This window comes from Hylaeus volcanicus, chromosome 2 (assembly GCF_026283585.1).
Source record: "Hylaeus volcanicus isolate JK05 chromosome 2, UHH_iyHylVolc1.0_haploid, whole genome shotgun sequence".
NCBI classification, from domain to species: domain Eukaryota; kingdom Metazoa; phylum Arthropoda; class Insecta; order Hymenoptera; family Colletidae; genus Hylaeus; species Hylaeus volcanicus.
Window position 1 is genome coordinate 22,052,929 of NC_071977.1, and position 24,129 is coordinate 22,077,057.

At 36.8% G+C, this 24,129-nt stretch overlaps 4 protein-coding genes across 4 annotated transcripts in view; 1 reads left to right on the forward strand and 3 right to left on the reverse strand.

Annotated features, from left to right (window-relative positions):
• LOC128872539 (breast cancer anti-estrogen resistance protein 1) overlaps positions 1-19,388 on the forward strand; it is a 151,533-nt gene extending 132,145 nt beyond the window's left edge. Inside the window, exons 4-9 of the mRNA XM_054115346.1 lie at positions 3,952-4,078; positions 6,447-6,747; positions 10,110-10,462; positions 11,048-11,337; positions 12,288-12,644; positions 13,929-19,388. Of these exons, the coding sequence (XP_053971321.1) occupies positions 3,952-4,078; positions 6,447-6,747; positions 10,110-10,462; positions 11,048-11,337; positions 12,288-12,644; positions 13,929-14,216 (1,716 nt within the window). The 3' untranslated portion in view covers positions 14,217-19,388. The remainder of the gene's footprint in view (positions 1-3,951; positions 4,079-6,446; positions 6,748-10,109; positions 10,463-11,047; positions 11,338-12,287; positions 12,645-13,928) is intronic.
• Positions 1-22,288, reverse strand: part of LOC128872543 (uncharacterized) — a 175,815-nt gene extending 153,527 nt beyond the window's left edge. Inside the window, exon 1 of the mRNA XM_054115350.1 lies at positions 22,144-22,288. The gene's annotated coding sequence lies outside the window, so the exon portion shown is untranslated. The remainder of the gene's footprint in view (positions 1-22,143) is intronic.
• Positions 19,695-22,030, reverse strand: LOC128872542 (N-alpha-acetyltransferase 10). The gene is made up of 2 exons (XM_054115349.1): positions 21,734-22,030; positions 19,695-20,939 (listed from the first exon to the last, which is right to left on the reverse strand). The coding sequence occupies exon 2, from the start codon at positions 20,690-20,692 to the stop codon at positions 20,138-20,140; it is 555 nt and encodes a 184-aa protein (XP_053971324.1). The 5' UTR covers positions 20,693-20,939; positions 21,734-22,030; the 3' UTR covers positions 19,695-20,137.
• Positions 22,289-22,442: 154 nt separating the features above from the next.
• Positions 22,443-23,737, reverse strand: LOC128872541 (protein TSSC4). Its single transcript, XM_054115348.1, has one exon. The coding sequence runs from the start codon at positions 23,386-23,388 to the stop codon at positions 22,522-22,524; it is 867 nt and encodes a 288-aa protein (XP_053971323.1). The 5' UTR covers positions 23,389-23,737; the 3' UTR covers positions 22,443-22,521.
• Positions 23,738-24,129: the final 392 nt, after the last annotated feature.

Sequence of the window (24,129 nt, forward strand, 5' to 3'; positions counted from 1 at the left end):
ATATATTCGCAAACTAATATTTATTTTGATATATTCATGAATTAATCATATTTATATTGAATTCATAAATCAATCAAAATTTCATGTATTCATAAATTATTTATCAATAGAAAAATATGTCTCAGTGATTATTTCTGGTTGTTCAGATTACAATTGAGACTCACAGAAACATACGTTAAAAAGAATGAACATCATTTGTTCTTAGACAAATTGTCCCTCCTTATCTCGCTGCAGCCTTTGATTTATAACCAACCCCAGTGTCATACAATTAGTTTCTAGAACTGAAACGAATAGAATTCAAATAGAAAGCAGCTAGATCGAAAGGATTGGCTAAGTTCAACCACAGTATTTTCAATAAGTAATAATTAAGACGACTCTTAAACCCAACCCTTCATTTTCAATCAAACAAACAACATTACTGAATTTCTCCTGGTGCGTTGTTTAACCCTCTACAGGCTCATGTAATTTTCAGGTCACGTGCTAATATATCGACATTTTACCAAACAATTTTAGTTTCACAAGTTGAAAGCATCATCAACTCATCATATCAGAGTAAATATATCGACGTTTTACCAAACAATTTTAATTTCACAATGTGAAAGCATCATCAACTCATAATATCAGGGTAAATGCAAGTTGTCTCTCTAGAAAAAATAAATTCGGCCCGTAAAGTGTTAACTGACATCGAGAAACAATGTTTCTGCCATAAGAAGTAAATCAACCATCGCTTCGTAGTAATTGGTCCATCCGTTAAAAAATTCTGCGTGAACATACATAAAAAAGAATAATTCTAATACAATACTGTCCCGAACAAAACAGTCCATCCACATCCAGTGTAATCCTCGTCTGAAAAGGGGTTTCACTAATTACAGTCGGCTTAAGTTGTAAAATTCAGCCTCTGGCCGATATCACGACCGCAAGATCCCTTCCAGTCGCTGTACATATCCGCGGGGGAATGTGGGTCAGCCCTTATCGCTGCCAAGCGGCGTGCCAACCCTCGAAATAACGGCGTGCCACACCCCTTTTCGCCTGGAACGTCCACCGATCGACTCCCACAGGGGTGGGCTCGTCATCGATAAACCGTGATCGAGCACTGACCGCAAATCATTTCGGCCCCATTTCATTCAACGATCACGCCTCGATGGTTACCATGGTGACATTCGCGCAGGACACCCCTCGAAACGGTTCGGAAAAAATGTTATTGCAAAAAGGCTCTCGTGGAGCTTCTTGCGTTTTCGCGCGTTTCACCATCGATCATGTCCACTGGGGGTGGTTTTATCTTGAAGCCGATGAGTGTTCTCGAAAAACAAACGAATCTTTTCTTTCTCTATCTTTCTCTTCCTTTTGTATACATTTTTATATCTTTTTGTTGATATCAGGCTAGGCTCGTATTTTAGAACATACCTAAAATTGTCTCGAAATTTTTATTTAATATATATTTAATTGTATGTACATATTTAAGATTGATTATCTATATTTATTTGTGAATTAAAATTATACGGCACACGTATTATAATATGATTCTAAGAAATCAATGATTGGTTAATATACATGATAGATAAGATTTTATGAAATAATATATAATAAATTTATAATATCGAAATGAATTGAAAAATAGTTTAGAACATACCTAAAATATTCTCAAAATTAAACAAGCATTAGATAAATTCTTTCGAGAAAAATATTTAATACTTGGCCTTGTAATGTGGTTTCCCTTCTCAAAATGTATAAATAAGTGGCTGTCAATTTGTAAGAGTGAACAACGTCTAACATGTTCATCTAAAATTAATAACAAAACAGCGTAGAAACTGCGATGAGAATAGCCAGGCAGCTGTCGTGGTCCGCGAATCGAAATAAAGGGAAGAATAAAAGCGTAGCACGCTTATGTATGACGCAAAGGGTTGAAGAGCCTCTATTATTGTAAAGCAGCGGACGATGAGCCCAGAGATTGCGCTCTGGAGGGATGCGCGCATCCCTCCTCGCGTTTCCTCTCTTTCTTCTTCATCCCCTACGCTACCGGCATCTCTTTTCCCGCGTTCAGCCGTTTCCACCCACTCTCTTTCCCTCGAATTTCGCCAACGAAATTGCATTTTCCCTCGCAGCTTCGCGGTTCACCGATCGAAACGATGGCAGGTGTGTGTTCTGGATCGCACAGACCACTACACACTGCTAATTTTGGCAATCTAGCTTTGCTTAACTAATAACATCGTAATTTTTAAGAAATTAAATCCTTCGGAATAGTTTCATTCCATAGAATTAATATCGCAGAAATTTTCTAAAATTTGTATGCTTTGCGAAGATTTAATACTGCACAGGATGGAACGGTCTCTTATCCTGTTTGGCAATCTAGCTTTAGTAAACTACATAGTAACATCGTAATTTTCCAAAAATTATAATCCTTCCGAGTGATTTATGTATTCCATGAATTTTAATGTACGAATATTTTAAATTTAAATTTAAGTGTCCTATTGTGATCTTCGGGAACGAAATAAACACATTAATGTTTATTTACTCGTGGATTAATGGCAACCATGAGATTACCCTTTGAAATACCCAAAATGGTTTGTAATTGGTCTAAAAGAAAAAGTCGTGCACTGAGAATCTCGATTGATTGCGATATTATTAAGTAAAAGAAATGATTGAAAAATTTTTAAAACTGAAGAAATGATGTGTAAAAGGCAAGCGAGAGAAACATCGTCATACGATTGCTATAACCACCCAAGAATGACGTCTTCGCTAAGTACACCTGAGTATTTCCATTTAAAAGTTCAACCTTTTTAGCTGCGTTATCTGCTCTATCCTACTAAATAATAATAAATATTCACCAAAGAAAGCCTTACAATTAAATAATTAACTATATTGCCTCCCACAATTTCAAATGTACTCCACATATTCGACACACTATATTTTTAATAAATGACTCAATCTCCATGACCACTAATTACTTCAATAACCAATAGTAATCTCCTTTTAAAGTACAAAATAAAATTCACGCGATGAAGGGTAAAGGTCCCATTGGCTATAAAAGATTCCGTTAAATTTCCACGATTCCCGAACAGGATCCTCGGCTGTTATGGCGCTTAATACTTTATTTACACGTTTCCACGAACGCAGAGGGACGATCAAACGTTTAGAATACGGTTTACGAGTGGACCGCGGTTACAAAATCGCTAATGAGCATCCGTCGTCCGTATATTTGATTTTGTAATGGCCGCAGCAATGTACGCAAGCATTCGAGTCGGTATGCATTTGGTCGAAGATCAAGGTTAAGTGGAGACATCATTTTTAACCACGACGAGGTAGCTAGCGGTTGATTGTAATTAATGTAAGGCTCGGTAATGATCTTTATCGTCACATCTTGAGTGGTAATTAACTCTCAAATGAACGTGTGTATTTTGGAGAATACGGCAGAGTCGATACACTTTTACTTGAATAATTTCTTCGACCATCTATTACATAAATTTTAACTTATTTTAAATTCTATATTTATTTTCTATTTATCATTAATTAATCCTTAGACGAATCTATATATCTAAAAGAGTAAGCTAACACCATTATTAATAATACATTTCTACTTGAACAATTTCTTTGACCCTCCATTGCATGAATTTTAATTTACTTTAAAGTTCAATATTAATCCAGCTAATTAGTCCACGAAATATTTACGTAAACTTCGAAAAACATTTCCACAATCGACGATAAACACACAATGCAATCAAAGTGCCCTGAACATCCCGGTAATAAAACCTGTCTCTAAAAATACCGTGAAAAAGTGGAAGCAATTAAATCAAACTTATCGTCGAGGTCTACAAACGAGCACCCGCGACGCTGGGTTAGTTAAGCAAAAAGCTGGTAATTAGTTAAACAGAGGCGTCGACTCTTCGCGAGCGAACAGAGGATGTATCCCAACTTAGTGGTAATTAATTGCTCTTTGATCTTTTTTTTGCGCAGGTGGTGACTCCGCAGAAATGCGGCGACGTGTACCTTTACGATCTTCCGGCGAGTCGGGGAAGTCCTGCGCCGCCATCGAGACACGATTCACCCTTGAATTCCAACAACGACCAGTTACACAACACAGGTACGCGACAACCCTTCGTTCGACCCTCCGTATCCCCCGGTATTTACAAGGGAAGATCCGTATTGAGAGGGTAACTCTTTTTTTTGCCAGTTTCGAGCCAATTTTCATAACTTTTTTTTGCGGTGGATGCAATTGATATTGACTTTTGAAATTTGGTACATCAGTTTGTGTACCTATATGTGAGATTTAATCGAAATTTTCAAGTGTCTTGATCAATTTGTTTCAAAGTTACACGTTACATTATGTAATTCTTTTACTCTTAACAGTTTCAAGGTAATGCAATTTTCATCATTTTTTTGCGGTGAATGCAATTGATATACACTTTTGATGTTTAGTACGTCTGTTTGTGTACCTACATGTGAGATTTGATAAAATTTGCAAGTGTCTTGGTTAATTTGTTTCAAAGTTACACGTTACATTATGTAATTCTTTTACTCTTAACAGTTTCAAGGTAATGCAATTTTCATCATTTTTTTGCGGTGAATGCAATTGATATACACTTTTGATGTTTAGTACGTCTCCTTGTGTACCTATATGTGAGATTCTGTTAAATTTACAACAGCCTTGGTCAATTTGTTTCGAAGTTACGCATAATATTATTAAATATAATATTACGTAACTCTTTTACTTTTGCCAGTTTTGAGCCACTGTTTATGATCCTTTTTGCGGTCGAAGTAGTTGACATAAACTTTTGAAATTTGGTACACGTGATTGCGTATGTGTATATAGGATTTTGTTACATTTGCAACTCGCCTGGTCAATGTTTGAAGTTACGTGTACAGTATTACTGAACACAGTATTAACTTGCTTACTTTCACTATTTTCGAGGCAATGTTTATGAATTGTAACTCCGTTAATTTAACATATTTTTAAATACAAAAATTACGACGCATGCACCAAGGAACATTCTTCCAAATGCTCTAAAACTTATTAACAAAAAGTTTCCTATTTGTCCCCGAAAAATTCATAAATATGCTCCCTTTTTCGAACCATCCTAGGTAAGCCTCCTCCCTCAACGTGAAAGTGAGCACTACGACTAATAACACCATAGGAAAACTCTATTATAATTGCTCTCCCTGTGGTGTCACTAGTTCGTCTGCTCGCCGTGCGCTGAAATATTCTTGCATTAAAGAAAGATTACCCACCAGATCCAGACATATAGATTCATCCCCTAAAAATCATATACACGGTCTGTCTAAAAAGAAACCGAACTTTTGCTCTAAAATTTTGTCTAATCGCGCCATCTAGTTACAGATAATAAAAGACGATAGGTTAAACGTTAATTGTTGACCGTGCACAGTAACATTTGAATCGATAGATCACATTCCGTTGTGTGACTTGAAATATAACGAACGTTTTGTGACGCTTGTTGGAACACCGCAATGGAGCAACGCGCTAATATTAAGTTCTGCGTTAAATTGAAAAAGTCTTTTACCGAAACGCTTACGTTATTAACACGTTGACTGCCAGATAAATTGTCTTGAAAATTTCTGCTACAATTAAATATTATTTAGAATATTGGAGACTACATAATCAAACGTTTATCGTGGTATTTATTTTTGTAACTTCATCAAAATTCATGAATTTCATTCAAATTCATTTCCTTTCATACTTGGCTTTCAAAATTAATTTTTTTACTTCTTCAGTGAAAAGCACTGTCACCCATATATGGGTGACGTGGCGATCAACGTGTTAAAACAAGTGTATGGGGATGAATGCCTAAGTCGTACACAAATTTACGAGTGGTTCACTCGATTCAAACGATCGAGAGTCCATTGCAGACGAAGTTGGATGTTGCTGCACGTCAATTTTTGGCTAAAAAAGGCATTGTTACCTTGGATCATCCACCCTACTCGCCTGATTTGTCACCCTGCGATTATTTTCTTTTCCCAAAATTGAAAATTCCAATGAACGGGACATATTATAGCAACATTTCCGAAATTCAGGCCGCTGTAACCGCCGTACTAAACGGGCTACCAAAACAGTAGCTGCAAAGCTCCTTTGAAATGTTAATTACGCGGTCTACAAGCTGTATTGACGCAGAGGGAGATTATTTTAAGCGAATAAACGCGTGTGTAAAAACGTTACTTGTACTTTTTTCTTTTTATAGCAAAAGTTCGGTTTTTTTTTGACAGACCGTGTATAATCCTAAATACATTATAACGTACATATAATATAATCCTAAATAATTTACACACCCCTAACGTCACGCACAGAGGTCACCACTAACCATTTACCGTCACCAAATCCCACTGGAGACAGTAGTTCACCTTTCATCGATTCAAGTTTCCTAGTAAGCGAAAAATCTTTTCCTTCGGACGTTGTCGACGCGCCGTGTCCTAACATTTCCCCACGGATTCCTGTTCAGGACGTTACACGACGGGCACCAGAAGTTCGGTGGACAACGGCGGCGACGTGAGCGAGTGCTACGACGTCCCGCCACGAGCTGTGCCCGTGATACCATCGCCAGCGAGCAGTCCGAGTCCTGCGCCCTCGTGCTACGACATCCCCAGGCAACCCACCTCCTGCACGCCTAACTCAAATTGCTCTGGTGGCTCTGGTGTTACGCCTCTCGATTGCTACGACGTGCCCAGACAGTTGCAGCCCCTCACGCCTAGCAGCTCTGCGTCCAGCCTCACAAACGACGGCTCCCTCAGCGGATCGAACAGGTACGTTCATCCAATTTACCATTCAAAATTCGGGATTCCTCTATAACTCCTATTACAATGGGTGTAGAAAATGTTCGTGCACCGATCAATTTCCAAAAAAAAAAAAAAAACTATGTAAAATTGTAATTTATTAACTTATTTTTTATAAGCAATGACATTCTACATATTCTCGGAAATCTCTGGAATAGATAGATTCAAGGCCGGCGCAAGGCAGGTTCAGCGCGTCTACGCGGTCTACGAAAATTACTGAATTAAAAGGCACCGTTTTTGGTTAACTTTTTACAGACTAATGATACCATGGAAGCAATTTTTGCTGAGATCCAAGACATTTTTTTAGTAGCGATGATTAAATTGAAAGGAGTGACAAAAATCATCAAGGTATTATTATTATTATTTAATATTCATCTTATAAAAAATACATAACATTTGTAAATAAATAATTCCTCGTTGTAAAATTTAAGTGTAGGATTTGAATGTGAATTTAGGCCCCCGCAAAATTTTTTAGGCCCCGCAAAATGTCTATCTTAGAGACTTCCGAGAATATGTAAAATATCATTGATTATAAAAAAAATAAGTTAAGTATCTACAATTTCAAACAAAAGTGAATCGGAAAATTGATCGGTGTACGAATACATTCTACACCCACTGTATTGTCGCGCGATCTGGAGGAAATATTTGTTTGATTGCTGTTTGTGTTGTGGTGGAGAGTGTAGACTACGTTATTTGCTGAAATATTAACTGCGATTGTATTTAAATTTGTTATTTACGTTAGAAGGTCAACAGTTTCCATTATTGCAACTTTTAGTGGGAGTATTGAGAAATTTGATGGTCAGGCATGTGGTCGATTGAATTCATTAATTAATATTTGGTGAATTCGATAATAAATGAATTCAATAAATGAATTCAATAATAGGTAGAATATTAAATGAAATAAATTGATTGAACTGTTGAATCATTTAATTGTTCAATTACTCCATCATTCGATTATTCAATTGTTGAATTTTTTAGTTATCGAATTATTGAATAAATTCAGTTGAACTCATTAAATAATTCATTTATTCAAGTTGTTCGTTTCATCGTCAAATTCATTATATAATAAATAATCAATTCGATCGAACGAATCAGACGATGCATTGTTAAATAAATTCATGAATCATTCACTGCGTTAAATTAAATGCATTAAATAATCCATTAAATTGAGACACTGAAATATGAATGACGCCATTGTCTCTCCTGAAACTCGTAATTAAATTAATCAAAATTTAACTATTTACCATTAAAAGCTTAAATTGAAAAGAAAAAAAAAACAAGAATAATACTCTTCCACGGTTTTCCTTAATTTCTGGCCGAAGAAATGGCTTCCTACTTAATTTGACTACAAATTACAGCGTCCCCTGTATAAATGAAACGTCCAATGAAAATGGTACCTATTACACTATACCTACACGCAATTAACCTTTTATCCCTGAAATTCGACCTGCACGAATAAATCGTTTGGAAACATAATCTTCTAAATGTCTTGGGTGCATTTCTTTGATCCTTTAATCCTGCAAGGTTTTAAATTGGCGAGCGTTCAAATTGGATAACGAGATAATGATAGCGCGAGAATATTCCATTTAAACGAAACGATACATTACTATGTAATCGGTTTTAATGATTGAAACGAGTTAATGACAAGTCACGCAGAAAGCGATACGATTCGCGACGCGGAACACGAACGAACGGTTGATACAATTTTTAGTTGAAACGACGGCGCTTTAATTAAATTGACGAATCCGTGAAAGCGAATTCGACCATTTTCCGTTCGTAAAGATATGTTTAATTCAATACGTGCTCGCAATTTCGCGCTCCGTATGATTTTGTCGTTTTTTTCTTTGTTGGCTTCTCTTGTTAATAATGCACTGAACATTAAAGAAAGTCACAGTATAATATAGGGAAAAATGATTTCTAATGGAAAGGTATTTTAACTTTTAAACAATTTTGTGTAGTATATATTAAACAGTTGCTATATTATTAGTGATGCTTGTTAATTATTGTGGCGCAACTTGATTTTTACCATTTTATTGCAAATTGTCACTTGTAGGGAACGTATAACAGTTTTGGCATTTTTCTTGGCTGCTTTTAAATATCAAAAAACAATTGTTTAAGAGTATCTAACAACGATAGGAACTAAATATTAGGTAATAGAAATTCCGCTCTTTAATTTGAATTTTATTTAAAATTGTTATGACAGTTTATTCCATTCAGTGATTTATTTGTTATTTCAACTCAAAGAAATAATTATTCGAAGAAGCTTTAATTTATTCGATGCAAAATATGATATGTAATTTATATAATAGTTGTTCATCTTTTATTATCTCCGATTTTCATCTAAATAAAAATTTTTCTCGTCGCCACTATAATCCTGTGTCCCATCTTAAGAGAATCTTTATGCTGAGGAGTTTTCAGAGCTTTTCTCTATTTTTCGCGGACGTTTCCGTTGCTGTCGCGACCAGCGAAATTTAAAGGGGTAATCTAAGAGTATTTAAAGCATCAACATTGAGTACGTTGAACCGTGTGTACATTTGCTAAGGTAACGAGACGCCACAGCTGCTAAGGAAGAGATTTATTTCTAGAAGCTCGAGCTTAAATACCAGACTAGTGCCAAGCGGTCATTCCTACCGCGGTTTCCGAGAAATTGCTTCCGTTTAACCATTTTGAAAAGTATGACTCCGTGATTTCGCGATTTTGTCGTAGTACTCCAGCAAATGAAAATAAGGGACACAGGTTGAAATATTAATTCTGTGCCTTTAAATACAATCGTTTACAACTATTTTGTTACGTTAAACCGCCAACCTTCTAACTTATTTGATGACAACTTACTGGGGGAAGATTCAAGCTTGTATGGCTTTATAAATAAATTTCTCTATAAATAAATGGTAAGTATACCTTGGAAAGGCACAGAATTAATTTCTACACCTGATATTTTCATTTCCAAATAACTGTGTCGAAAATAACGATCTGAAATAAATCATTTCAAATAGATATTTCTCATTTTCATCTCAATTTTATATATGTGTACATAGCGAATATTCTGTAATATACCAATATATTATTTATTATACTACGTTTTATTCAAATTTTTCGTGCATATTGTGGATATTTTTCATGCATATTTTGCATATGCATGTTACATATTTATCGTGCATAAACTTCCCCAGTCTGGTTATTAATAAAACGAAATAAACTTTTGCGACAACCTACTAGATTTTCTCCGTGAAACCTAATGGTGACCGAGAGTCACTTCTCGAGCGCAAAGGATTAAAATTTACCCAGACCTATCCAAACTCTAATTTAATTAATAAATAACATCGTCGTTTCAGATCTAGCCTCGCTGCTCCCGATTACGATGTACCTCGATCGCGTCTTCCAGCGTCCTCGTTACCGTCCCGGCACAACACGCCCGTGCCTAAAACGCCAACGCCTCCACCCCCGTCGCAAACCCAGCAGATCTACGACGTTCCAGCCAACAAGGAGCTTCCACTGGAGCTGGACTCCGCGTTGGAAGGCCTGCAAAGGCTGCAGACCGAGGCTTCGGCGGCGATAGCCAGGTTACTCGGCTTCGTCAGCCCCGGTTGGAGAACGCCTCAGCGATTAGACGCGACCCTGATGGATCTTAGACTCGCAGCCCTTAGGCTCAGAACCTCCCTCCACGATCTAGCTGAATTCGCCGAGGGTAAGAGATCTAGCTTCATTTAGGCCGAACGCACACGGGTGCAACCGATTTGAAATTAGCGTTGCAAACCGTTTGCGCTCTTTCTTTTACCTATTCCACTATCTTCGTTTTACCTACGTAGATCCACGGTCGCATGCAACTAGTTTCAGAGTGGCTTGAAACTGATCAGTTGCGCCCGTATGCGATCGGCCTTACTTTCGTGGAGAGTGAACAGTCTCTTCTTGATCTTTTTCTATGATGCTTCCACAAAAGATGACAAAAGTGAAAAAACAATAAAGGAAGCGAAGAGTTAGTAGCAGTAGTAAGAAATGAAAAATAAAAAGAAGGAATAATAAGAAAAAGGAAACGTTATACCTTGTGAAAACAATAAAGGGAGCGAAGAGTTAGTAGCTCTCAGTTAACCACTGTAAATATAACACGCACGCCACAGTGATGCCACCGGACGGCATAGTGTTGATACAGTAAAGTCTCCTTAAATGCACAAATTTCTCTACGATAAATGCACAAAAACCATAAATGTGGTGATCAACGTGTTAAAGGTGAAGGAGATCTGCTGCTGAATAGACTCCTCGATTTTTTGCGCAGGCACTCTAGGAAATGCGGGCAAGGCACCCGACAAGGGGTTGGCCTCGAAACTGCGACCCCTGGTCAAGGCCTTACGTGATTCCGACAAACTCGTGCAGGAAGCAGCCACTGAGCTGGACTCGATGGAATGGGACGCGGGGAAGCTCTGTCGCGGGGGTGGCGATACACCGACACCTACGAACGGGCCACCATCCACCTTGCTGCCCACACAACCGGATCCACTCGATCAGCTGATCGCGTGCGCCCGTGCACTCACGGAAGACGTTCGTCAAGTCGCCAGTTTCATTCAGGTGAGCATCCACTCCCCACCGATCGGCCTCGAGAATTCTCCAAATTTTTGTTATCGATCCTTTTTATCCCCATTTCTCGAGGGACTTTTCTTTCTTCGATCTTCAGATAGTTTCTATCGCGAGAATTCTTCAGATTTCTTCACAATTTTCAACACGTGCGCTCTGATTTTTAGGCCAATCGGTAGAGAAATTAAAACAGCGTTTTTGTGACAAAAATAGTAACAGCAAACCGATTGTGCAGTTACATAAAATGGGATGCGTAGATTAATTTTTATTTTTAAAACAGATTTGAATAGTTGAAAAAACGCCGAATTTTCCGGTTTTCCAGATTTTTCTCCGTTCCTCGTTATCCGATCGAGACGTTCGAGGTCTCGTTCTGTAGGTATTTTCATCACCTGCATTTTATCTCATTGGAGCATTGATATTGCTGCATTAGTTTAAAATTGATAAGCAAAAAACGACAAAAATCACGATTTTTTAGCATTAAATTGTAAATAACAAGAAAACGGAACAGAGTTGGGAGTGAAAAACATATACCTATTAATCTACGCATCCCATTTTATGTAACTGCACAATCGGTTTGCGGTACTATTTTCGTCACACAAAAATGCTCTATTTCTTCGTTTGTTTGTTTCTTTGTTTTATAAGGTTTCGAAATCTGTTTGACATTACTGCACCCATTGCTCCATTCTTGCTTGTTACGATTCACCAGTCTTGCACATATCTGTTTTTTTCTCCATATTACGTTCACATTGTTTCACATCAATCCTTAACTTCTTTCATTACTGTCTGTTGTTAGCTACAGCTCCTGAGGGCCCTTTACTTCGTTCACTTTTCTTATTATTATTGACTTGCAGTTATCGTAAAAATCACCAAATCATTCAACCTCCGCTTTATTTTTCCCCCTTTCCATCAAACGACGTAATTTCACGCGATCTAATGTTTACCAGGGTAACTCGACGCTGCTGTTCAAACGATCGTCGATCATTTCGACCGGCAGCAGCAACAACAGCGGCGCAGGTGACGATTACGATTACGTAAATCTCGACTCGAGGGAGGTGGTGGCGAAGCAACGCGAGGAGCTCAGGACGGCGCTGCCTCAGGAACTCCGTAGTAATTACGACCTGCTTATATCCGAGGCGGACAATGCGACGATTCAAATGCCACCCACGACACCGACACCCATGGATCCAAACGACAAACAATTGCTGACTTTCTACGCCGCCCAGGTGATCACGCATGGCAACCACCTGACTCACGCCATCGACGCTTTCATGCAAACCGTCGCCCACAACCAACCGCCCAAGGCGAGTAACACCCCAGGAACTTTGACAATTTCACCCTTCAAAAAATCACTCTTCGACACTTGCAGTATTTTTAACTTTAGGGTAGTTCCGTGTCAAATGGAACAATTCTTTCAATGATATTTCATATTTTTATCAAATTCTTCATCTTCAACCGTTTGGGGATGTGTAGTGACATTTCATACTTTGATAAAATTGTTCATTTCGCAACTGTATTGCTACGTGGCAGTCGGATAAGAATGATAAATAGACTGTAATAAATATAGGCCAATCGGTAGAGAATTAAAAAACAGCGTTTTCGTGACAAAAATAGTAACAGCAAACCGATTGTGCAGTTACATAAAATGGGATGCGTAGATTAATAGGTATATGTTTTTCACTCCCAACTCTGTTCCGTTTTCTTGTTATTTACAATTTAATGCTAAAAAATCGTGATTTTTGTCTTTTTTTGCTTATCAATTTTAAACTAATGCAGCGATATCAATGCTCCAATGAGATAAAATGTACGTGATGAAAATACCTACAGAATGAGATCTCGAACGTTCTCGCATCCCATTTTATGTAACTGCACAATCGGTTTGCTGTTATTATTTTTGTCACACAAAAATGCTCTATTGATTGGCCTAATACAGTAGTTCCTCGATATAACACAAAGGTGTCCTTATATCGGGGACCAATTTTATTCCAAGAACCAACTACCAAAATCTATATGTATTTAGGTGGACTGGAAAGTAATTTCGTTTTTGCCATCTTAAATACTTGTTTATCATTTATCATTTATCATTTATCATTTATGTCATTGAAAATTTGCACACTAGGTGACAAAAGGCTGCTGACAATGAGAGCGATTATATAATGAATTAAAGATAGAAATTTATTGGAAAGTTTGAATTTAATGTGAAAGAAACGACATTACTTTTCGGTCTACCTAATATATCCTCACGATATCTCCACACAAGTATTATGTGGACCACGTCTATAAAATTTCCGCAATCTTACTCTCCCATATCAATGAGAATTCTACCGTGTTATTGATATCTTAATTCTATAATTATCAATGGATTCATGAAACACCCAAACACGATCTACTTCAATCCACTATTAATTACCCTCAATTCTAAATACTTCAACCAACATATAATCAAGAACGCCCCAAATTAAGTCGTGTTTGGGCTAATTTTCATCCCAAAAACGCCTCCAATCCATCGATAATAATCTCGCAAAAATATATCACAAATTGCTCGAGTCCCAACTAGAATTATCCTAATTTTCCAATTCTTTCCACAGGTATTCCTAGCCCACGGCAAGTTCGTGGTGTTGAGCGCCCACAGGCTGGTGCACATCGGGGACACAGTCCACAGGAACGTGACCAGGAACGACGTGAGAACGCGCGTGCTGCAATGCGCGAACGCGCTGAACGAGGCCCTCGGCCAAACCGTGTCAAAGACGAAACACGCCGCTCAATTCTTCCCCAACGTATCCGCGGTTCAGGAGATGGTCGACAGCGTGGTGGACGTGTCCCACCTGGCCAAAGATCTCAAAGTCGCGATGATTCAGGCCGCGCATCAGCCTTGAACGTCCGAAGATCAGCTACCAATCTTCGTCGCGAAAGAAGCAAAACTTAGCCACTCCTTTCGTAACAGGACATTGTTTGCAAGTTCCTTGGATCCCGATGGTCGCCGTGATTTCTGTTTTAGGAAGTATCGTCGCTAGTATCCGCAGACGATTCGATAAAAAAAGAAAAGAAAAGGGCAGCTAACCCAGACCTAAACCATTGGGCCCGATCGATAAACATCGGATTCTGACGGTAAAGGGAGACTGACGAGCAAAGGGATCGGTAAGCAATATTAACTCCCGCGATACAGAATCTGAGAGTCGAGTAGAGGCTAGAGAAACAAATTTGGACCACGGAAGAAACGCCGACCTCCCCCATCCCATCCTTTTCGTTCGACTAACACGAAGCCTCCCCCTTCGATCGCAATAAAAAGTTCTCGAGGCCTATCGTTACTTAGAACTACGCAACTGCCAAAGCACAGGTATCTAGAATGTAAGGGAACCGATTTCGGGATAAGCGTCTTTGTAATGTACTTGAGAATATAGACAATGTAACCTTTTATAGGAAAATCGTGTAACCGTGTCGTTCTGTTAGCTAGAGGTGTGAAATAAATTAAACGACGTAACGAGATATCGTAGCATGTTATAGAACGTATTTGGAATGGCTCTTGACGCTTTGTCTACCAGCCTGTAGCAGACCGGTGTTTACAAGTTAAAAGGGAACATTCTGGATTGGTATACAAGGTGTTTTGTTCAACGATAAAGACTACCAAACCGCATATATTGATCCATGCTTTTCATACTTCTTCCTGAAGGCACTCTATTATTAATTCTTTTGGGCACACTATTTGACGGCAATTATTGTAATAAAAGATTTCATTTAATCGAGGATATAGACGATGTATCAAATTCGATAGTTTTGGCGACAAAGAAGAATGGTGAAAGGGTTGGTCGCAATCAGGAAGAGGAAAAACGACATTTCTTTGTGATTTTTTTTTTTTTTTTTTTTTTTTTTTTAAGTTATTAAATAATAATTTGCATAAGTAACAATTAAGTATATTATAAAGCATGTTTTAAAGAACTAAAAAGCCGATGACGTAGACGATGATTTAAAAACATAGGTTTGCGGTGAGCAAGATTTCTCTTCACTGGTTTACCTGAAAACAAAAACAAAGGTAGATTTCGAAAATAGATTAGTCTAGCGGGTCCCTGAACGAAGGATTTTGGAAAAAATTAATTTAAAACAAGATGGCGTACATTTGAAGTTGATTTTCAATGTTTTCACTAAAATTAAGCGATTCAATAGACGATAAAAAAAAAGGTATACAAGAAAATAAAAAATCCTTCGTTCAGGGACCCGTTAGTCTAATATATTTTCTAGATCTACCTTTAATTTTGTCTTCAGGTGCATCAGTTTGAAGAAATCTTGGTCATCGTAAACCAAATGGCTACCCACGCAATCGCCTGTTATGACGAAATGAATTAACCTTTTCCTAAAACAAAAATTCTTTTATAATTCTTTAAGACATACTTTGTAATATATTTCCATTTCATTGATAAAAATTATTATTTAATACCTTAAAAAAAACACACAAGAAACTGTCCGTTTCCAGTTTCCTGACTGCGACTAATCCCTTAAATGAGTCACGAGGGGATGAAGTAATCCAAAATGTTTTTACCAAAATTATATAGGGTACATAATTTTTGAAAAGTGAAGTAATTTTTACTTTAAATGACCCCTACGAAGAATCCCCCTTTGTAGCAAACAACCTCTGTAAAAACATTTTTTTGTATTGTTTCATCCCCTCCCTCACAATGAGGTATTCAACTATTCCGCTATAAACGAAACACCCTGTATATTAATCTAGACAGTTGTTTCCTCAAATCGAGCACTGTAAGTAAACAACCAACACATTTGCTAGGTTTCCATAGGTGGACATTGGAATTACAGTGGGTGTAGAAAGTATTCGTACACCGATCAATTTCCAAAAAAACTGTGTAAAATTGTAATTTATCAACTTATTTTGTATAAACAATGACATTCTACATATTCTCGGAAATCTCTAGAATAGATAGATTACAACAAAAAAATAGCTATTTATGTAAGTTTGGAAATTAACAAGAAAAAAACAATTAATCGATAGAAATGTTGAAGCAATAAATATTCGCACAACTGTTTAAAAGTACTTTACTGGAAATATGATGTTTACTAATTCGCACGGAGCAATAAACTAATGTGTTTACGTTACAAACTCTACTGTAAATGGCTCGTAATAAGAATCGTACAAATACTTATTGCTTCTATACTTTTACCCACTTTTCGCATTTTCTTTTGTTAATTTCACAAATTATATCAACTAGTAAATGTTGTTTGGTCTATATCTATCTTAGAGACTTCGGAGAATATGTAAAATATCATTGATTATAAAAACAGAAAGTTAAGAAACTACAATTTCACAGAAAAGTTTTTTGAGAAATTGATCGGTGTACGAATACATTCTACACCCACTGTAAAAGGTCTACGACTAGGCTACCTGTAGATGAAGTGTCGAAATCGTCGATCGTCGTGTCGTCGGCTTGGATACGAGATTCATTTCAAATGTAATGCGCCGTTGTCGTTGCCAGCGTGTTTATTATTATCTTAAATGTGTATCGTATAGACGACAGTTTGCAGAGCAGAGACAAGTTTGTACGCGTGACCTTGACTAGACACATCTTCATTCGAAAGCGTGTTCGAGTACTACGGCCGAACGGATACACTGGTTAACTCTTTGGGGCACGGTGGGATTAAAAGTGTCCCACCTTTTTCATGGACCGTAATGCATGGTGGGACACTTTTAATCCCACCTCGAAATTTTGCAGTAGCTGCATGTGTATAGGTGTGATACCTTTATTAATAAAAATATAACAATTTTGTTTGATTTAAAACGCAATAAAATTCCTGTGCCACATGGGTCTATTTTATGACCTGAATTTCTGTGCCGCAAAGAGTTAACAGTAGCCTAAAAATTGTCAAGAACCATTGCGCAAAAGAAGCTTCGCGAAAACGACTTATTGAAATATTTACACAAAGGTTTGACTACGTGCAACGCGAATCTGTCTTTGTACAGGCCGATTTTAAACAAATTTTTATACGATTTTATTGCCGGGGTACGACTTTTTCGTGCCAGGCCTTTTTACGGCTCTTCCAGAAACATCCAACCAATCACAAACGCACACCAGAGGATTGCGAAAAGGAAACATTCGATTTGTAAACCGTTTACAATCATTCCGATGATTATTCGACCGCATGGCGCTCTCCTTACAAGCGCAACGAAAACAATAACTTAAAGACAAACAGTACGACTTGTACGCGTTCGTTTTCATCAATTATTGGTCGGCCAAAGTACCTGCCGATTGTTAAACTTTCGTAAACAGGATGAGTCGTCTAACACTTTAACCACTGGCCTATTTAAAAATATCCTAGACTTTGGAAGGACAACCTTCTACATTATTATACATTAAACTAGTTAACTTCTGCATACTGTTACGAAGTATACCAGAAGTCTTGTCTGTTTTCAAAAATCGAGCACTGTAAATAGGTAATCAACAACACAGTTAATAAATTCCACAAGATAATTACTGGAACTAAAAATAGGAATTATAAATAGGCTCCAGGTAGATAAAGTGTTAACAGCGTAGACTCCGGAAGCTTTCACGATCGGCAGGACTTGAATTTCCGTTAGGAATACACACGCATCGCATTTTACGGGGATACAGTGAAACTCTTTTTGTTTCACTGTCTCTCCTCGCTTACTTAGGTAATGAATTTTATTGATACGCTGCCTTTAAATTTTGAGGGGTAATCGACAACCGCACATTTGTAACGCAGCTTTAAGATTGGTATATCATTTAAAGTATTAAACAATGGCCAATGTAAGTATTGGTACAGAGCGTGCTCAAAGTAAAACTAATTGTAGACAACTGGTGTTATAAACATTGACAATTGCCATAATATAACTACCATATCAAGTATAATAAGAAACATAAAATTTGGTACATTCCATAACAAAATAATAACACAAGTATATAAGATATAACAAGTATAGAAGATTTCCAATCGCTTTATTTCGTAATTATTCCGTAAGAGGACTTGAATATTTACAACACACTTGATGTGTGTTAATACTTGTATTTAGATTTAAACTTAAAATATACTTATATCATTATTTTGTTATCGCGCGTGTCAGCGTTTATTCTTTCTTATTACACTTGAATATAAGTTCATAAGAGCGATACCAAGCGAGATAATAAAGTTATACGATACTAAGCATCTACAACTAGTTTTGTGCCAATACTTACGCTCCACACTGTATCTTTCGAAGCATTTACTTTTTCGCCTTTCGAGATAGTCTTTTGTCTCCTTGTTTTCAAGGAGACAGCTGGAGGATCGCTGAAACGAGAAGGCCGAGTATCGAGATACTTTCAGACGATCGTCCATATTTAGAGTATTTACCACGATAGCTTATAGTTTATTTTTTAGAGAGTATATAATCGAGCATATCGCGTGAACACCGAACCTCGTTTACGAGAATTGTATTATAATTTATTGGCGACGTGTTTTTGTAAGATAACGAGCATTCAAAGCAGTTAGAATTACTGTATATTTAGAATTTATACATAGTCGATACTAATAGGTGCTTATCTTTCTCGTTGAAACGTATTCTGATAATCGCGACGTAATATTAAACAACTTCTTTTTATGTCGAAACGTAAGACATAGATATACATTGTCGATCGAACGCTTAAGGAATCTTATCGTTTCGTGACATGTTCTTTAATTTACCCTTTGTACATTGTACCTGGAACTGTTTCGTGCTGAAATATTTTGCAATTTAGCAATGTTCTAATCGTGAAGGAATTTTACTAACTATTCATTAGTTTCGCGTACGACTTGAATTATTCGGGTAACGTTGTGTAAAATTATACTTTAATCAGCGCTTATAAATTTTATCGATCTGATCGACCAGACTACCTAACGATTCAATGGAAGTTCGACTTTGGATTAACGTGTCCATTGAACTGAATCGATCATTACTTTAAGAGCGTTTAATGTGTACATAAGCATATACATACGTATGTATATTATAATTATTCCTATACAATGTATACATAAATACAATAATGTATCAACAAAGCAGTGAAACAAAAGCATTTAAAAAATCGTGCAATGTCAAATCTTAAGTTTTAAGCATTGAATTATACTCAAAGTTCGTAAAGTATTTACAAATAGAGAGAATAATTAGACTTGTTTTACATAACATAGACAACAAACTTTGGGAAATAAATGAATGCTAAAAGTGTTTTCCTCCAAAAAGTTGACATCATCTCGCACTTGATTTGCTTAATGAAATTTTAGGTGATAATTTTGTATACTGGCGCGTTATTTGTATATTATAGTTCAATGGTTCAGTAAAGATTAATTGAAAATATAGACAGGAAGCGTAAAGATCATCATACTTCTTCTCGGCTTATTTTCTTTATTAAGATTTATGGGTCCTAAATAACATGGTATATCAATTAACTACACGCAATGAAACTTTTGTTACAAATGTTTAACTCAATTTGCATTGAAGTACATACAATAGTAAGAGTCTCTCTCCTACTCCCGGCGTAAGTATTAACACATACACCTCCTTGTTGCTGCATATAAAACATTTCATATGTCTCGGATAAGGCTTGAATAAATACAAATACTCTAGTATTTGCGAAATGTCCATGATAATGTACAGGTCAAACATTCAAGCCACGATGTTTGACTTTACAATGTTTTCACACATTTCTCATGCAGATCCGTTTATGAAAAATACGTACAAGTGACATAGATTTAGATCCAAATGGTACAGAGCTAATAATGTAAGAAATCAATTGAAACCTAATTTTAGGTAGATACACCAAGCAGACTATGAACGATCACAGCATCTGCCAGTATGCGTGTGCGTGTTACCATCTTTGTTCACTTTTTCTTTCGCCGCATTTTTCTCCATGTGAAAGCTGCTAAGATCTCGTTTCATGGCATAAGCATCTTCTCCATCCGCGTAATATTTTGGTTCAACTTCCGACACTTCGAATTGCAAACTGCTCGTATATAAATTTAAAGCTGCCCGATTACTTCTACGCACGTGCAGCGAAACATATTTCGCTCCAAAACATTCGACCATTGCTCTGGAAGCTTGATTCATAAGTTTCTGTGCGATACCAAGCCTTCTGTGAGACCTTTTTACTGCCAAACTCGTAATATGTCCATGCGGATTGTCCTCGCAATCCTCTTCCATCTTAGCAAGGACATAACCAACTATCCTGCCTTTTTCATCCTCTGCCACGTAACTTAGTTGCGGCCAAGAAAGAGCATGATACAAATAATACTTCATCTGATAATTCTCAGGCAAACATTGTAAATTACAATGCTGTATGTTCAACAGATCATCTGTTGTTGCACATCGTATATTTATAGACATTTTTGTGGATTAAAATCTTGTCTACACGCAAATGAAAAATTGTTGCAATTGATTCCTTCCGTTTCCTTAGATGTTGCTCAGTGGTCTTCCTGTCTTATATCTTCAGAGTCTCAATCCCTACGAATTTTCTTTATACGAGATCTACCATTTTTTAAATCGTTCACAGAAGAAGATTCACTCATTCCACCCAATAGTTCTCTGACAAAGCGGAATCGCGAGAGGAAAAATTTCCAAACTAAATACCAACCTGTGGAGAAATAAAAATATGTCTGTGAAGAAAAAGAATCGTGTAGCTTACGTTAACAAATTACATTGCACATAAAGCTTGTATAATTTTGTCAAACATATTATCTAAAAATCAGAGAAAACATAATTTTTGATAGAGATAACAATCAACATAAATTAGATCAGTGTTTCTCAAACTAGGGTCCCTTATTAACAGAAGATTCTTATATAGAATTCTACGGAATTAACATTTCTTTATAAAGTGTTACTAAAATATTATCGATGATAGCTTTATCAAATTAAGCTTACTTAATCTACTAAATTCTGTTGGTGCAAGATATAGACTATTTTTATATTATTAAAACCATATATTGGTCTGATCTGACGGTTCTAGAAGTAAAATGTACAAAATTCATGTTAGTTTCTGAATGTATTAATAGAATAAGAATTTAAATCTACTCTAGGAAATTGTCAATAATCCTTTATCTAGGATTAGTGGGAAGTTTGAGAAGCACTGAATTGGATAATAAGGGACCGATGCAAAAGAATGGGTATAACATAATTGCAGTTTATCGATGACGGTTCATTTCAAATACGATACAGGACAAAGAGAGAGTCTTTAGTTTCTCTAGCCGAGAATAGTCGACGAGATTGCGCGTATACACGTGACGATAGAGGTTAAGTATGTAGTCAAACTCTCCTACTATACCTTCAACTTCGAAACTATACGACTACTCGACAGCTCGGGTAAGAATGTTTCGGAACTCTCTGCGTACCGCGTAGCAATAACGGAACGTTACTATCTGTCGTTCTTACCCAGCAGCACCAGGCCAAATACTATGAGCAGACTCGATATCACGGAGAAGGCTGCTAGGACGATTTCTTGCATTATTAAATCCGTACCTCGACTACGAATATACTAACGAACTTCTTGAGGCGACGTACGCGGGAGTAGTGTCATAACCTCTTTCTGTTTCTTGCTATCCTGGCAAGAGAAATAAATTCACCAAATATAGAACGCGAACGACAAATTTAACACGTATATACGTAAAGACGCAAAATCGCCTACGTTTTTTCGTTCACCGATGACACGCCATTTTGAATCGCGGCAGACCTCGCATGAGTATAGGTTATGAATTTTTTTTCCCCCTCCAATCAGTCACGTTAATGTTCCTCACAGTCGTTTAACAAAATGCATAATCATTCAGACAAATCATGTAACTTACCAAAGTTTAACGCCTTATGTCTCGTTCACCAATCATTATCGCGAGGACGGATCGTTGAAAATAGTAGAAGTGAACTAAAAACTTTTGAAAAGCAGCGACTAAAGCCGACAGGAAACATTCATACCCCGCGATATGTCTGCGCAATCGCATAATTTCCGGAAAGAAATGTCGAAGCGGTTTTATTTAAATTTTCCGAACTTTAGAAATATCTATGCTGATTGTCTTATCAATTTAATGTAGAAATATTTATAGCGATGTGTAGTATTTTATTGCTGCTATATACGAAGTACATTAATCGATAGAATGAAATATATGATATATTTGTATCGTAGAGCAATTAACTAAGCTAATAGTATATTCACAATATAGAGCATATATTCAATTTTCTTCTTCATCGAGTTCTTCCAAGTGATCCAATTTCAGTTGCTTTAAACGATCCACTTTTTCTACAAGTTTTTCCTTCTTGTTTCTCTTCTTCTTCTTCTGTTTTTGACCAACAATATATTCTGGCATAATAACTTTACTACTCCTAAATGTAGGTTTGTCGTCGTGATCAATAATAATTGGTGCATTCTCTGTTTTCTCTGTGTCACTTTCAGGTTTTTTAAATTCAATCTCTGATGTTGCTTTAATTTTCCTGGGTTTGATTACTGTCTTAGTTTCATTGTGTTCATCCAAGGTTGTATTATCTACATCCATCTCTTCTGCTTCCACTGACTTTCTTGCTTGAACTTTCTTAGATTTACATGCTACCTTAGTCTGATCATGACTCTGATCAATCATAGAAATTTCATCGTAGTCCATCTCTTCTGTTCCTTCGATCTGTTCCATTGACCTTCTTGCTTTCAATTCGTTTAAAAACGATAAAGCAGCTGTTGTATTGCTTTGTTCCGTCATATCATCATTGGATACATCATCCAAACTGTATTTCATCCATTTATGAGGATGCTTGTGATAGTCAGGTACACTTCTATTAACAGCACGTGGTGCTGGACCTTCTGGTCGTTTGAAAATACTCTCTTTACCACGAAATCTTTTTGTTTCATTTTTACGTTGCAGGCCAGTTCTTATACTTTTAGTTTTGTTTGACTCATCAATAGCCATGTCTACATCTGTGGACTCAGTCGTCATTTTATTCTTGTTGCACTCCTGCTCTGCATCTGACAGCTTATCAAACAGAAGCTTTTGTCTATTTGCAAACGCACTGTCACCACCATGAAGTTTGAAGTCTCCAGATGTATGCATTTTCTCAAATTATAATTTGAAGTACTTCTTTGTTAACGTATCGATGTGAAATACACACGTATTTGCAATATAAAAACTTTAGAGTACAGACAACATTATTAAAGTGGCACCATATATATGTTTACTAGAGTTATACTAGGTTAGATTATCCAACACTACTTCCTTAAACAACTCTTGAAAGTCCAATAGATTCCAAAATTGCTTACTGTCAATCTACAAATGTTTAACAGTTACGCATTTAACAAATATAACGATAGCGTTGACGTTAAACAATGTTCTATGTGTGCCGCCATTTTGTATCGAAGGCGCCTATCGAAAAATGCTTTATGCATTGTTATTTACCTACAATCTATTCAAGTTAACATACGTGCGATGTGCAAGCAAGAGTGTAAATTTACACAATTATACTTTATCAAATAAACAAACTCTTAAAACAAAATAACGTGACTTGAACGGAATACTCAGCTTTGTCTCAAATTGAGCAGTTTTACAAAATTTTTGTTCATTGCGCATTTACACTTTGGCGGGTTATTTCAACCTCGATTATTGTTCTATTACAATATAATAATTTATATGAACAAATGAGGCTTAAATTAGTCATATTTTCCAGTTACATTGGTTGGTCAATGGTAGAAATTTATTCCGAAGTTTTGAACGGTTTTGGGTGGACATAGTGGCGCCATCGGTGGGAAAACGCCCAAGTTTGTAGTAAAAACAGTTCCCACTGTCTCTATAAGATGG